The sequence below is a fragment of the Entelurus aequoreus genome, linkage group LG02 (genome assembly GCF_033978785.1).
Source record: "Entelurus aequoreus isolate RoL-2023_Sb linkage group LG02, RoL_Eaeq_v1.1, whole genome shotgun sequence".
Classification (NCBI taxonomy): Eukaryota; Metazoa; Chordata; class Actinopteri; order Syngnathiformes; family Syngnathidae; genus Entelurus; species Entelurus aequoreus.
The window spans coordinates 13126565-13144098 of NC_084732.1; the positions used below are offsets into that span (position 1 = coordinate 13126565).

Sequence of the window (17534 nt, forward strand, 5' to 3'; positions counted from 1 at the left end):
AACATTTCTCGACCGATTTGAAAAATTCCAACACCAACCATTCATTCAGACCCTTTAAGTTTTTTTTTTTACCATTTTCAAAAAAATTCCAGCTTTTCCTGAAATCCCCACATTTTTTGGGAAATTCCCATTTAAAATCACTGAGACATTCTTCAAAGTTCCACAATTCCCACATTTTTCATCTGATTCAAACTGTTCCAACTTCAAAATATTCAGCCTTATTGGGAATTGTGTGCTCTACTTCAACAATTCTAAAAAAAATTCCAGGATTTCATTTCAACTCCAGCTTTGGAGCATATATTCCAAAAATTCCCGGATTTCCCAGAATTCCAGGTTTTCCGGGACATTTTTCCCATTCAAAAGGAATTGGCCATTTTTCAAACTTCCATTTCCACATTTTTCAACCGATTCAAACCATTCCACCTTCAACACATTGCACCATCCTGGAAATTCAAACTATCATTTTTCCAAGTTAAAAAAAAATTCCAGGATTTTCCAGAATTCCTGGTTTTCCAAAGCCCTATTTCCACCCTTTTTCTGGCGACTACTCCTTCTACAATTTTCAACACATTTCAACCGTTCCACCGTCAAAACATTACTCTTAATCAGGACCAAAAACAAAGTTGTTTTTTTTAACTAGAAAAATTCACGGTTTTCCCGAAATTCCAGGAATTCCGTAATACCATTTCTCATTTCAACGTGTTACTACTTCAACATTTCTCGACCGATTTGAAAAATTCCAACACCAACCATTTCAACTCATTCAGACCCTTTAAGTTTTTTTTTTACCATTTTCAAAAAAATTCCAGCTTTTCCTGAAATCCCCACATTTTTTGGGAAATTCCCATTTAAAATCACTGGGACATTCTTCAAAGTTCCACAACTCCCACATTTTTCATCTGATTCAAATTGTTCCAACTTCAAAATATTCAGCCTTATTGGGAATTGTGTGCTCTACTTCAACAATTCTAAAAAAAATCCAGGATTTCAGTTCAACTCCAGTTTTGGAGCATAAATTCCAAAAATTCCCAGATTTCCCAGAATTCCAGGTTTTTACGGGACATTTTTCCCATTCAAAAGGAATTGGCCATTTTTCAAACTTCCATTTCCACATTTTTCAACCGATTCAAACCATTCCACCTTCAACACATTGCACCATCCTGGAAATTCAAACTATCATTTTTCCAAGTTAAAAAAAAATTCCAGGATTTTCCAGAATTCCTGGTTTTCCAAAGCCCTATATCCACCCTTTTTCTGGCGACTACTCCTTCCACATTTTTCAACGCATTTCAACCGTTCCACCATCAAAACATTCCTCTTAATCAAAAAATTCACAGTTTTCCCCGAAATTTCAGGAATTCCGTAATACCATTTCTCAATTCAACGTGTTACTAATTCAACATTTCTCGGCTGATTTGAAAAATTCCAACACCACCATCATTCAGACCCTTTATGTTTTTTTTTTACCATTTTCAAAAAAAATCCTGCTTTTCCCAAAATCCCCACATATTTGGGGAAATTCCCATTTAAAATCACTCGGACATTCTTCAAAGTTCCACAACTCCCACATTTTTCATCGGATTCAAACTGTTCCAACTTCAAAATATTCAGCCTTATTGGGAATTGTGTGCTCTACTTCAACAATTCAAAAAAAATTCCAGGATTTCAGTTCAACTCCAGTTTTGGAGCATATATTCCAAAAATTCCCGGATTTCCCAGAATTCCAGGTTTTCCGGGACATTTTTCCCATTCAAGAGGCCATTTTTCAAACTTCCATTTCTACATTTTTCCACCGATTCAAACCATTCCACCTTCAACACATTGCACCATCCTGGAAATTCAAACTATCATTTTTCCAAGTTAAAAAAAAATTCCAGGATTTTCCAGAATTCCTGGTTTTCCAAAGCCCTATTTCCACCCTTTTTCTGGCGACTACTCCTTCTACATTTTTCAACACATTTCAACCGTTCCACCGTCAAAACATTACTCTTAATCAGGACCAAAAACAAAGTTGTTTTTTTGAACTAGAAAAATTCACGGTTTTCCCGAAATTCCAGGAATTCCGTAATACCATTTCTCATTTCAACGTGTTACTACTTCAACATTTCTCGACCGATTTGAAAAATTCCAACACCAACCATTTCAACTCATTCAGACCCTTTAAGTTTTTTTTTTACCATTTTCAAAAAAATTCCAGCTTTTCCTGAAATCCCCACATTTTTTGGGAAATTCCCATTTAAAATCACTGGGACATTCTTCAAAGTTCCACAACTCCCACATTTTTCATCTGATTCAAATTGTTCCAACTTCAAAATATTCAGCCTTATTGGGAATTGTGTGCTCTACTTCAACAATTCTAAAAAAAAATCCAGGATTTCAGTTCAACTCCAGTTTTGGAGCATAAATTCCAAAAATTCCCAGATTTCCCAGAATTCCAGGTTTTTACGGGACATTTTTCCCATTCAAAAGGAATTGGCCATTTTTCAAACTTCCATTTCCACATTTTTCAACCGATTCAAACCATTCCACCTTCAACACATTGCACCATCCTGGAAATTCAAACTATCATTTTTCCAAGTTAAAAAAAAATTCCAGGATTTTCCAGAATTCCTGGTTTTCCAAAGCCCTATTTCCACCCTTTTTCTGGCGACTACTCCTTCTACATTTTTCAACACATTTCAACCGTTCCACCGTCAAAACATTACTCTTAATCAGGACCAAAAACAAAGTTGTTTTTTTGAACTACAAAAATTCAAAAAATGTTCCCGAAATTCCAGGAATTCCGTAATACCATTTCTCATTTCAACGTGTTACTACTTCAACATTTCTCGACCGATTTGAAAAATTCCACCACCAACCATTTCAACTCATTCAGACCCTTTAAGTTTTTTTTTTACCATTTTCAAAAAAATTCCAGCTTTTCCTGAAATCCCCACATTTTTTGGGAAATTCCCATTTAAAATCACTGGGACATTCTTCAAAGTTCCACAACTCCCACATTTTTCATCGGATTCAAACGGTTCCAACTTCAAAATATTCAGCCTTATTGGGAATTGTGTGCTCTACTTCAACAATTCAAAAAAAAATTCCAGGATTTCAGTTCAACTCCAGCTTTGGAGCATAAATTCCAAAAATTCCCAGATTTCCCAGAATTCCAGGTTTTTCCGGGACATTTTTCCCATTCAAAAGGAATTGGCCATTTTTCAAACTTCCATTTCCACATTTTTCAACCGATTCAAACCATTCCACCTTCAACACATTGCACCATCCTGGAAATTCAAACTATCATTTTTCCAAGTTAAAAAAAAATTCCAGGATTTTCCAGAATTCATGGTTTTCCAAAGCCCTATTTCCACCCTTTTTCTGGCGACTACTCCTTCCACATTTTTCAACGCATTTCAACCGTTCCACCATCAAAACATTCCTCTTAATCAAAAAATTCACAGTTTTCCCGAAATTTCAGGAATTCCGTAATACCATTTCTCAATTCAACGTGTTACTAATTCAACATTTCTCGGCTGATTTGAAAAATTCCAACACCACCATCATTCAGACCCTTTATGTTTTTTTTTTACCATTTCAAAAAAATTCCTGCTTTTCCCGAAATCCCCACATTTTTTGGGAAATTCCCATTTAAAATCACTGGGACTTTCTCCAAAGTTCCACAACTCACACATTTTTAATCTGATTCAAACTGTTCCAACTTCAAAATATTCAGCCTTATTGGGGATTGTGTGCTCTACTTCAACAATTCTAAAAAAAATTCCAGGATTTCAGTTCAACTCCAGCTTTGGAGCATAAATTCCAAAAATTCCCAGATTTCCCAGAATTCCAGGTTTTTACGGGACATTTTTCCCATTCAAAAGGAATTGGCCATTTTTCAAACTTCCATTTCCACATTTTTCAACCGATTCAAACCATTCCACCTTCAACACATTGCACCATCCTGGAAATTCAAACTATAATTTTTCCAAGTTAAAAAAAAATTCCAGGATTTTCCAGAATTCCTGGTTTTCCAAAGCCCTATTCCCACCATTTTTCTGGCGACTACTCCTTCCACATTTTCAACACATTTCAACCGTTCCACCGTCAAAACATTACTCTTAATCAGGACAAAAAACAAAGTTGTTTTTTTTTTAACTGGAAAAATTCACGGTTTTCCCGAAATTCCAGGAATTCCGTAATACCATTGCTCAATTCAACGTGTTACTACTTCAACATTTCTCCACCGATTTGGAAAAATTCCAACACCAACCATTTCAAGTCATTCAGACCCTTTGTGGGTTTTTTTTTTACCATTTTCAAAAAAATTCCCGCTTTTCCCGAAATCCCCACATTTTTTTGGAAATTCCCATTTAAAATCACTGGGACATTCTTCAAAGTTCCACAACTCCCACATTTTTCATCGGATTCAAACTGTTCCACCTTCAAATATTCAGCCTTATTGGGAATTGTGTGCTCTACTTCAACAATTCTAAAAAAAATTCCAGGATTTCATTTCAACTCCAGCTTTGGAGCATATATTCCAAAAATTCCCGGATTTCCCAGAATTCCAGGTTTTCCGGGACATTTTTCCCATTCAAAAGGAATTGGCCATTTTTCAAACTTCCATTTCCACATTTTTCAACCGATTCAAACCATTCCACCTTCAACACATTGCACCATCCTGGAAATTCAAACTATCATTTTTCCAAGTTAAAAAAAAATTCCAGGATTTTCCAGAATTCCTGGTTTTCCAAAGCCCTATTTCCACCCTTTTTCTGGCGACTACTCCTTCTACAATTTTCAACACATTTCAACCGTTCCACCGTCAAAACATTACTCTTAATCAGGACCAAAAACAAAGTTGTTTTTTTTAACTAGAAAAATTCACGGTTTTCCCGAAATTCCAGGAATTCCGTAATACCATTTCTCATTTCAACGTGTTACTACTTCAACATTTCTCGACCGATTTGAAAAATTCCAACACCAACCATTTCAACTCATTCAGACCCTTTAAGTTTTTTTTTTACCATTTTCAAAAAAATTCCAGCTTTTCCTGAAATCCCCACATTTTTTGGGAAATTCCCATTTAAAATCACTGGGACATTCTTCAAAGTTCCACAACTCCCACATTTTTCATCTGATTCAAATTGTTCCAACTTCAAAATATTCAGCCTTATTGGGAATTGTGTGCTCTACTTCAACAATTCTAAAAAAAATCCAGGATTTCAGTTCAACTCCAGTTTTGGAGCATAAATTCCAAAAATTCCCAGATTTCCCAGAATTCCAGGTTTTTACGGGACATTTTTCCCATTCAAAAGGAATTGGCCATTTTTCAAACTTCCATTTCCACATTTTTCAACCGATTCAAACCATTCCACCTTCAACACATTGCACCATCCTGGAAATTCAAACTATCATTTTTCCAAGTTAAAAAAAAATTCCAGGATTTTCCAGAATTCCTGGTTTTCCAAAGCCCTATTTCCACCCTTTTTCTGGCGACTACTCCTTCCACATTTTTCAACGCATTTCAACCGTTCCACCATCAAAACATTCCTCTTAATCAAAAAATTCACGGTTTTCCCGAAATTTCAGGAATTCCGTAATACCATTTCTCAATTCAACGTGTTACTAATTCAACATTTCTCGGCTGATTTGAAAAATTCCAACACCACCATCATTCAGACCCTTTATGTTTTGTTTTTTTACCATTTTCCAAAAAATTCCTGCTTTTCCCGAAATCCCCACATTTTTTGGGAAATTCCCATTTAAAATCACTGGGACTTTCTCCAAAGTTCCACAACTCACACATTTTTCATCTGATTCAAACTGTTCCAACTTCAAAATATTCAGCCTTATTGGGAATTGTGTGCTCTACTTCAACAATTCTAAAAAAAATTCCAGGATTTCAGTTCAACTCCAGCTTTGGAGCATAAATTCCAAAAATTCCCGGATTTCCCAGAATTCCAGGTTTTCCGGGACATTTTTCCCATTCAAAAGGAATTGGCCATTTTTCAAACTTCCATTTCCACATTTTTCAACCGATTCAAACCATTCCACCTTCAACACATTGCACCATCCTGGAAATTCAAACTATCATTTTTCCAAGTTAAAAAAAAATTCCAGGATTTTCCAGAATTCCTGGTTTTACAAAGCCCTATTTCCACCCTTTTTCTGGCGACTACTCCTTCCACATTTTTCAACGCATTTCAACCGTTCCACCATCAAAACATTCCTCTTAATCAAAAAATTCACAGTTTTCCCGAAATTTCAGGAATTCCGTAATACCATTTCTCATTTCAACGTGTTACTAATTCAACATTTCTCGGCTGATTTGAAAAATTCCAACACCACCATCATTCAGACCCTTTATGTTTGTTTTTTTTACCATTTTCAAAAAAATTCCTGCTTTTCCCGAAATCCCCACATTTTTGGGGAAATTCCCATTTAAAATCACTGGGACATTCTTCAAAGTTCCACAACTCCCACATTTTTCATCGGATTCAAACTGTTCCAACTTCAAAATATTCAGCCTTATTGGGAATTGTGTGCTCTACTTCAACAATTCTAAAAATTTTTCCAGGATTTCAGTTCAACTCCAGCTTTGGAGCATAAATTCCAAAAATTCCCAGATTTCCCAGAATTCCAGGTTTTTCCGGGACATTTTTCCCATTCAAAAGGAATTGGCCATTTTTCAAACTTCCATTTCCACATTTTTCAACCGATTCAAACCATTCCACCTTCAACACATTGCACCATCCTGGAAATTCAAACTATCATTTTTCCAAGTTAAAAAAAAATTCCAGGATTTTCCAGAATTCCTGGTTTTCCAAAGCCCTATTTCCACCCTTTTTCTGGTGACTACTCCTTCCACATTTTTCAACGCATTTCAACCGTTCCACCATCAAAACATTCCTCTTAATAAAAAAATTCACAGTTTTCCCGAAATTTCAGGAATTCCGTAATACCATTTCTCAATTCAACGTGTTACTACTTCAACATTTCTCCACCGATTTGAAAAATTTCAACACCACCATCATTCAGACCCTTTATGTTTTTTTAACCATTTTCCAAAAAATTCCCGCTTTTCCCGAAATCCCCACATTTTCTGGGAAATTCCCATTTAAAATCACTGGGACTTTCTCCAAAGTTCCACAACTCCCACATTTTTCATCTGATTCAAACTGTTCCAACTTCAAAATATTCAGCCTTATTGGGAATTGTGTGCTCTACTTCAACAATTCTAAAAAAAATTCCAGGATTTCAGTTCAACTCCAGCTTTGGAGCATAAATTCAAAAAATTCCCAGATTTCCCAGAATTCCAGGTTTTTCCGGGACATTTTTCCCATTCAAAGGGAATTGGCCATTTTTCAAACTTCCATTTCCACATTTTTCAACCGATTCAAACCATTCCACCTTCAACACATTGCACCATCCTGGAAATTCAAACTATCATTTTTCCAAGTTAAAAAAAAATTCCAGGATTTTCCAGAATTCCTGGTTTTCCAAAGCCCTATTTCCACCCTTTTTCTGGCGACTACTCCTTCCACATTTTTCAACGCATTTCAACCGTTCCACCATCAAAACATTCCTCTTAATCAAAAAATTCACAGTTTTCCCGAAATTCCAGGAATTCCGTAATACCATTTCTCAATTCAACGTGTTACTACTTCAAAATTTCTCCACCGATTTGAAAAATTTCAACACCACCATCATTCAGACCCTTTATGTTTTTTTAACCATTTTCCAAAAAATTCCCGCTTTTCCCGAAATCCCCACATTTTCTGGGGAATTCCCATTTAAAATCACTGGGACATTCTTCAAAGTTCCACAACTCCCACATTTTTCATCTGATTCAAACTGTTCCAACTTCAAAATATTCAGCCTTATTGGGAATTGTGTGCTCTACTTCAACAATTCTAAAAAAAATTCCAGGATTTCAGTTCAACTCCAGCATTGGAGCATTCACACACAATTGCCTCATCTAGTTGTATGTACATTAGTTTTTTTAAATTCCTTCTTTTGCAGTATATTTGATGGACTTAAGCCTTGATAATAATCTTTGTGATGAACACATGATTTCACATAATTTGACGAGGTTTATCCTGTGAAACTGTAAAGTAGGTTAGGTACAATTATTTAATACGATTAAAATCAAGAGTAAGATTACAAATTTTTAAGTGGGCCCCTGAGGTCCAAAAGGTTAAGAACCCCTGGTTTACATGATATTTAACCTCCCCCTCCAGGTAGCCACAATGCCTTCCTCTGGGTTCTCCTCCCGCTCTGCTGTGGAGCCGTCCTCCAGGGTGAGAGCCAGCGTGGCCCAGGGCAGCTTCCAGTCCACGCAGACTCACAGCAGAAGCAGACGCACCAAGTCGCTGTGCCAGGCGGATCACGGCGGGCCTCTTCTGTCCGTCATGGTTCCCTCGGAGAACATCCCGCCTCCCTCCGGCACCTTGAGGCGCACCCTCAGCGGGACCCTGGCCCAGGGGCGGGGCTACTGGCAGGAGGAGGAGCCGCCAGCGCCGCTCCACTTCACCTACAAGGGCCCCTCCCACCGCACCATCAGCCGCATCACCAACCGCCAGCAGCAGCAATACCAGCAGCACAACTCCGGCTACGGCCAGGACGGGTGGGACGGATGGGCGGGGTCGCCACGAGGGGACGGATGGGCGGGCTCGCCACGAGGGAACGGATGGGCGAGCTCGCCACGTGGGAACGGCTGGGCGGTGTCGGCCCGAGCGGACGGCTGGGCGGGGCCGCAGTGGCACGTGCCGAGGACCAGCCTCAGTTCGGGGATGGGCCAGTACCAATCCCTGCAGCATGCCGCCTCCATGCAGCGGGGGTCCATGCAGCAATCCTCCATGCAGCGAGCGCCATCCCTACGCAGCGTCAGGAGCGTCGGGAAGGGAATGGACGTCATGGATGGAGCGTCCATACACAGCAACGACCATCTGGAGGGGTGAGGCCTGTTTCATGGTACCCCACTTCTCCATGGTGTCACTTTTTCTACAGAACATTTTCTGTCTGCGTGTGTGCAGCATGCAAGGCCTGGACATGCACACGGCTGTCAGGTATTTGTCCGAGCCGGACGCCGCCTTGCAGATCCTTGGGGCCGCCTACATTCAACACCAGTGTTACCATAGCAACGATGCCAAAAACCAGGTAGTTGGTTATTACCACCTCACGTTTGTTTGGTCATATTTGTTTTTTAATAGTTGACCCGAGTCCCCATGTTGCCCCAGGACATAACAAAAATATCTGTCTATTCAGGTACACACATACTATGCACTTGTCTGTCCATTCACATACACACATCTTAAACACTTGTCTGTCCAGCCAGGTACACTTGTACACATTAGTGTACACACATCTTAAATATCTGTTTTTCCATTCACATACACACATCTTAAACACTTGTCTGTCCAACCAGGTACACTTGTACACATTTGTGTACACACATCTTAAATATCTGTTTCTCCATTCACATACACACATCTTAAACACATTTCTGTCCATTCACAAACACGCATCTTACACATCTGTCTGTTCATTCACGTGGACACGTCTTAAACATCTGTCCGTCTATTCACATGCACACATCTTATCCATCTGTCTGGTTATCCACATACACACATCTTAAACATTTGTCTGTTCATTCACGTAGACACATCTTAAACATCTGTCCGTCCATTCACATGCACACATCTTAACCATCTGTCTGGTTATCCACGTACACACATCTTAAACATCTGTCTGTTCATTCACGTAGACACATCTTAAACATCTGTCCGTCCATTTACATGCACAAATCTCAAACATCTGTCTGTTCATTCACGTAGACACATCTTAAACATCTGTCCGTCCATTCACATACACACATCTTAACCATCTGTCTGGTTATCCACGTACACACATCTTAAACATCTGTCTGTTCATTCACGTAGACACATCTTAAACATATGTCCGTCCATTCACATTCACAAATCTCAAACATCTGTCTGTTCATTCACGTACACACATCCTAAACATCTGTCCGTCCATTCACATGCACACATCTTAACCATTTGTCTGGTTATCCACGTACACACATCTTAAACATCTGTCTGTTCATTCACGTGGACACATCTTAAACATACGTATGTCTGTCCATTCACATTCACAAATCTCAAACATCTGTCTGTTCATTCACGTAGACACATCTTAAACATCTGTCCGTCCATTCACATTCACAAATCTTTAACACTTGTCTGTCCAGCCAGGTACACTTGTACACATTCTTGTACACACATCTTAAATGTCTGTTTCTCCATTCACATACACACATCTTAAACACATTTCTGTCCATTCACAAACACGCATCTTACAAATCTGTCCATTCATTCATGTAGACACATCTTAACCATCTGTCTGGTTTTCCACGTACACACATCTTAAACATCTGTCTGTTCATTTACATAGACACATCTTAAACATCTGTCTGTTCATTTACATAGACACATCTTAAACATCTGTCTGTTCATTCACGTGGACACATCTTAAACATATGTCTGTCCATTCACATTCACAAATCTCAAACATCTGTCCGTTCATTCACGTAGACACATCTTAAACATCTGTCCATCCATTCACATTCACAAATCTTTAACACTTGTCTGTCCAGCCAGGTACACTTGTACACATTCTTGTACACACATCTTAAATGTCTGTTTCTCCATTCACATACACACATCTTAAACACATTTCTGTCCATTCACAAACACGCATCTTACAAATCTGTCCGTTCATTCATGTAGACACATCTTAAACATCTGTCCGTCCATTCACATACACACATCTAACCATCTGTCTGGTTATCCACGTACACACATCTTAAACATCTGTCTGTTCATTCACGTAGACACATCTTAAACATCTGTCCGTCCATTCACATGCACACATCTTAACCATCTGTCTGGTTATCCACGTACACACATCTTAAACATCTGTCTGTTCATTTACGTAGACACATCTTAAACATCTGTCCGTCCATTCACATGCACACATCTTAACCATCTGTCTGGTTATCCACGTACACACATCTTAAACATCTGTCTGTTCATTCACGTAGACACATCATAAACATCTGTGTCCATTCACATTCACACATCTTAACCATCTGTCTGGTTATCCACGTACACACATCTTAAGCATCTGTCCGTCCATTCACATGCACACATCTTAACCATCTGTCTGGTTATCCACGTACACACATCTTAAACATCTGTCTGTTCATTTACGTAGACACATCTTAAACATCTGTCCGTCCATTCACATGCACACATCTTAACCATCTGTCTGGTTATCCACGTACACACATCTTAAACATATGTCTGTTCATTCATGTGGACACATCTTAAACATACGTATGTCTGTCCATTCACATTCACAAATCTCAAACATCTGTCTGTTCATTCACGTACACACATCTTAAACATCTGTCTGTTCATTCATGTGGACACATCTTAAACATACGTATGTCTGTCCATTCACATTCACAAATCTCAAACATCTGTCTGTTCATTCACGTAGACACATCTTAAACATCTGTCCGTCCATTCACATGCACACATCTTAACTATCTGTCTGGTTATCCACGTACACACATCTTAAACATCTGTCTGTTCATTCACGTAGACACATCTTAAACATCTGTCCGTCCATTCACATACACACATCTTAACCATCTGTCTGTTTATCCACGTAGACACATCTTAACTATCTGTCTGGTTATCCACGTAGACACATCTTAAACATCTGTCTGTTCATTCACATTCACAAATCTTAAACATCTGTCTGTTCATTCACATGCACACATCTTAACTATCTGTCTGGTTATCCACGTACACACATCTTAAACATCTGTCTGTTCATTCACGTAGACACATCTTAAACATCTGTGTCCATTCACATTCACAAATCTCAAACATCTGTCTGTTCATTCATGTAGACACATCTTAAACATCTGTCCGTCCATTCACATACACACATCTTAACCATCTGTCTGTTTATCCACGTAGACACATCTTAACTATCTGTCTGGTTATCCACGTAGACACATCTTAAACATCTGTCTGTTCATTCACATTCACAAATCTTAAACATCTGTCTGTTCATTCACGTAGACACATCTTAAACATCTGTCTGTTCATTCACATTCACAAATCTTAAACATCTGTCTGTTCATTCACATAGACACATCTTAAACATCTGTCCGTCCATTCACATAAACACATCTTAACCATCTGTCTGTTTATTCACAGACACATATCTTAAACATCTTGTCTGTCGATACAGGTACACACATCTTGAACATGTTTCTGTCCATTCACGTACACCTTTGACACCTTATAGTTGACCCGAGTCCCCATGTCGCCTCAGGTCCGAGTTCTGCAAGGTATTCCCGCTCTGGTCCAACTCTACCCAAGTGAGAACCTGGAAGTGCAGCGTTTCGCCACCGGCGCCACGCGGAACATCATCTACGAGAACACGGACAACAAGGCGGCGCTCATTGACGCAGGGGGCGTGGCCCGTCTGGTCAGCGTGATGAGCGAGCCTGACGAGGAGCTCCGAAAGAACATCACAGGTGCGCAGCTCGGCATGCTAACGCTGGCACTGACTGACCATGTGACCCGGCGCAGGTGTTCTGTGGAACCTGTCGTCCAGAGACAACCTGAAGGAGAAACTGTGCAGAGAAGCTTTGGGTGACCTCAGCAACAAAGTCCTGATTCCTCTCTGTGGAAGCATCCCGCTCAGCCCATCTGAGAAGGACGTCTTCAGTAACGCCACAGGTTGCTTCAGGTACACCTGTCTGTCCATTCACGTACAAACATCTCAAACACCTGTCTGTCCATTCACGTACAAACATCTCAAACACCTGTCTGTCTATTCACGTACAAACATCTCAAACACCTGTCTGTCCATTCACGTACAAACATCTCAAACACCTGTCTGTCCATTCACGTACAAACATCTCAAACACCTGTCTGTCCATTCACGTACAAACATCTCAAACACCTGTCTGTCCATTCACGTACAAACATCTCAAACACCTGTCTGTCTATTCACGTACAAACATCTCAAACACCTGTCTGTCCATTCACGTACAAACATCTCAAACACCTGTCTGTCCATTCACGTACGCACATCTCAAACACCTGTCTGTCCATTCACATACACAAATCTTAAATACATGTTTGTCCATTCATGTACACACATCTCAAACACCTGTCTGTCCATTCACGTACAAACATCTCAAACACCTGTCTGTCCATTCACGTACGCACATCTCAAACACCTGTCTGTCCATTCACATACACAAATCTTAAATACATGTTTGTCCATTCATGTACACACATCTTAAACACCTGTCTGTCCATTCATGTACACACATCTCAAACACCTGTCTGTCCATTCACATACACAGATCTCAAATACATGTCTGTTCAGTCAGGTACACACATCTCAAATACATGTCTCTCCATTCACGTACACACATCTCAAACACCTGTCTGTCCATTCATGTACACACATCTCAAACACCTGTCTGTCCATTCACGTACACACATCTCAAACACCTGTCTGTCCATTCACATACACAAACCTTAAATACATGTCTGTCCATTCATGCACATACATCTTAAACACCTGTCTGTCCATTAAGGCTGAAACGACGCGTCGACGTAGTCGACGTCATCGGTTACGTAAATACGTCGACGCCGTTTTTGTGCGTCGACGCGTCGCATAATTACGTCACACTACCGTCATGGCGGAGCGCAAAGCAGACTGTGCGAGCGAGGGGAAAAACGCACGCCAAAAGTCGTCAAAAGTGTGGGAGTATTTCAATACACAGCCTAATAATGTTGTTGTATGCACACTGTGTCGAGCGGAAATGGCCTATCATAGCAGCACAACGGCTATGAACGAACATTTGAAAAGAAAACCATCAACCATCAACTAGTCAATCGTCCGCGTTAGCATACGTTGTCATCATTACACAAAAACATGAATGTGTCATTTGTATCTGCTAGGGGTGTAACGGTATGTGTTTTGTATTGAACCGTTTCGGTACGGGGATTTCGGTTCGGTACGGGGGTGTACCGAACGAGTTTCTAAGCTAAAGCAAACTTTAGCTGCTAAAGTATTAACAAGTTGCTTTGCTTGTCTGCCTCTGTCTCAGCACGCAGCATTGTCCCACCCATACAACCATCTGATTGGTACACACGCAGCATTGTCCCACCCACACAACCATCTGATTGGTACACACGAAGCATTATCAGCCAATCAGCAGTGCGTATTCAGAGCGCATGTAGTCAGCGCTTCAGCGTGGAGCAGATAGGTGTTTAGCAGGTGAGCATCAGGCAGCGGACTCTCCCCAAATGATAATAAACACCTCCCAGTCAACTACTAGTAACATCACTATGAGCCCGTTGACCTACTAGAAACTTAAACTGCAGCTCAGCTCGCTCGCAGTCCTGGTTTGAGGTGAAGGCTAATTAGCTCTCAGTTCCAGCCACATCGACCCCTTCTGAGCGCCTATTTTCAGCTGCTGGGAATATTGTAAACAAGAAAAGAAGCAAAGCAAGTAGACATGCTAACCTTTCTTCATTACAACTGTTAGTCACTCACTGGAATGAGTAGAATTGGTTATTGTGTACTGTGTTGGACTGGATGTTTATTTTGCACATTTTAAAAGCAATACTTAATGTTTACAGTGCTCCAGAATATTTAGATTGGCACTTTTTTGTATTGGATGTTTATCTTTATTTTTGCACATTTTAGCAAATAAGCAATACTTTCACTTTTGTTGAAATGTTTACACTGTTGTTACAGAATATTTCGTTTTGCACTTTTTTGTATTGGACGTTTATCTTTATTTTTGCACATTTTAAAGCAAAATAAGCAATACTTTTACTTTTGAAATGCTTATACTATTGCAGAATATTAAGATTTGCACTGGATGTTTACTTTTATATTTGCACATTAAAAAGCAAATAAGCTACTTTTAATTTTGTTAAATGTTAAAAGTTTTAAATGTTTACATTGTTACAGAATATTTTGTCATGTTGTTGTCAATGTTGACTGAGTGGCCATACTTTTTTTTTTGTAAATAAAAACCATGCCTTTTGAAAAAACTGGCCTACTTTTATTTTTTCATCTTCATTTTAAATAATAATTTAAAAAAAAATCGGTAAAAGGAAAAATAATCTATAGATGAATCGAAAAAATAATCTATAGATTAACCGATTAATCGAAAAAATAATCTATAGATTAATCGATAGAAAAATAATCGTTAGCTGCAGCCTTACTGTCCATTCATGTACACACTCTCAAACATCTGTCTGTCCATTCACGTACACACATCTCAAACACCTGTCTGTCCATTCACATACACAAACCTTAAATACATGTCTGTCCATTCATGTACACACTCTCAAACATCTGTCTGTCCATTCACGTACACACATCTCAAACACCTGTCTTGTCTATTCACGTACACACATCTCAAACACCTGCCTGTCCATTCATCTACACACATCTCAAACACCTGTCTGTCCATTCACATACACAAATCTTAAATACATGTCTGTCCATTCATGTACACACATCTTAAACACCTGTCTGTCCATTCACGTACACGCATCTTATACACTTGTCTGTCCATTCACGTATACACATCTTAAACACTTCTCTGTCCATTCACGTACACGCATCTTATACACTTGTCTGTCCATTCACGTGTACACATCTTAAACACCTCTCTGTCCATTCACGTATACAAATCTTAAACACCTCTCTGTCCATTCACATACACACATCTTAAACACCTGTCTGTCCTTTCACGTACACACAATTAAAAAAAAAAGTCTGTCATTCACGTATACAAATCTTAAACACTTGTCTGTCCATTCACGTACACACATTTTAAACACTTGTCTGTCCTTTCACGTACACACAATTAAAAAAAAAAAAGTCTGTCCATTCACGTATACACATCTTAAACACTTGTCTGTCCCTTCACGTACACACATCTTAAACACGTGTCTGTCCTTTCACGTACACACAATAAAAAAATAAAAAGTCTGTCCATTCATGTATACACATCTGAAACACTTGTCTGTCCATTCACGTACACCCATTTTAAACACTTGTCCGTCCATTCACGTACACACATCTTAAACACCTGTCTGTCCAATCATGTACACACATCCTAAACACCTGTCTGTCCATTCACGTACACACATCTTAAACACCTGTCTGTTAATTCACGTGCACCTTAAACATCTGTGTTTATTAATGTACACCTTAAACATCTGTGTTTATTCATGTACACATTAAACATCTGTCCGTCTATTCATGTACAATTTAAACATCTGCCCGTCCATTCATGTATACACATCTTGAACGTTTTGTCTGTTCACTCATGTCCACCTTAAACATCTGTCTGTACACTTTAAACACCTGTGTCTATTCCATGTACACCTTCAACATTTGTTTTTCCTTAAACATATTTCTGTCCATCTACGTACAACACCTCTTTAACATCTGTCTGTCCATTCACATACACCTTAAACATCTCTCACTCTAAATGATGCACATCATACTTCTACAGTATTTACGGTGTATATAAATGTGTGTGTGTTGTGTGTATTGTTGTGCAGAAACCTGAGCTCAGTGAATCAGAGGACCAGAGAGAAGATGAGAGACACTTCAGGTCTTGTGGACTCTCTGGTCTCCTACATCCAACAGGAAGTGAGTGCAGAGGACAAGGTAAGAACACCTGCTGAGGTGATTGTCTTCCTCTTATTATAGACATCTTTGCTAGTTCTTATCATTAGCCGTGTCCTCGCTTCTTCCCTCAGGGGTTGGAGAACTCCCTGTGCATTTTGAGGAATCTGTCCTACCAGCTGTACTCAGAGCTCCCGACCTCAGTCCGAATCCGCCTGGAGGGTCCGACGAGGGGCTCGGCCCCCAGGAACAGCGAGGCCATTGGCTGCTTCACCATGTACAACAAGAAGAGCTCGGAGGTTAGTCCTAAGACCGCCGTTCTGGTTTTGTGGCTGGGCTTGAGATGGCCGCCCTCAGTCACGAGACAGAGCTTCTCCCAGGAGGCCCACTAAGTAATTTACTGCGCTCCACTTGGAGGCCAGCAGACAGAAACCTGAGCGCTGGGCTCGGGTCCAATGGGAGGATTAGGTTTCGGCAGAACAACTGAGCTCAGCAGGTTTGATTACTCAGAACAATAGTAGACCGCGTCCAAAGTTGCGTGCGTGGCCACCGTGTGCGTGAGACCTTCCGCAGCACCATCTGTTGGCACCACCCACTCAAACATCTCCAGGAAGTGACCATGTTGTCCCTCTGCAGCAACAGCGCAATCAGAGTCTGGCCATCCTGTCTGAGGTGTCCCGGGAGCCGAGGGGCGCGGAGTGGCTGTGGCACCCCGCGGTGGTGGCCCTGTACAAGCAGGTCCTGCAGAACAGCGAGAGCAGCTCCATCAGCAAAGAAGCGGCCAT

At 40.0% G+C, this 17534-nt stretch overlaps 1 protein-coding gene across 1 annotated transcript in view; it reads left to right on the top strand.

The window, feature by feature from the left end:
- The window catches only part of LOC133630487 (plakophilin-3-like), a 63535-nt gene that overhangs the window by 25059 nt on the left and 20942 nt on the right, over positions 1-17534 (top strand). Inside the window, exons 3-9 of the mRNA XM_062022101.1 lie at positions 8229-8944; positions 9024-9147; positions 12403-12607; positions 12663-12822; positions 16683-16791; positions 16884-17048; positions 17386-17534. The exon at positions 17386-17534 is cut by the window's right edge and continues 37 nt beyond it. Coding sequence (XP_061878085.1) covers positions 8229-8944; positions 9024-9147; positions 12403-12607; positions 12663-12822; positions 16683-16791; positions 16884-17048; positions 17386-17534 — 1628 coding nt within the window. The remainder of the gene's footprint in view (positions 1-8228; positions 8945-9023; positions 9148-12402; positions 12608-12662; positions 12823-16682; positions 16792-16883; positions 17049-17385) is intronic.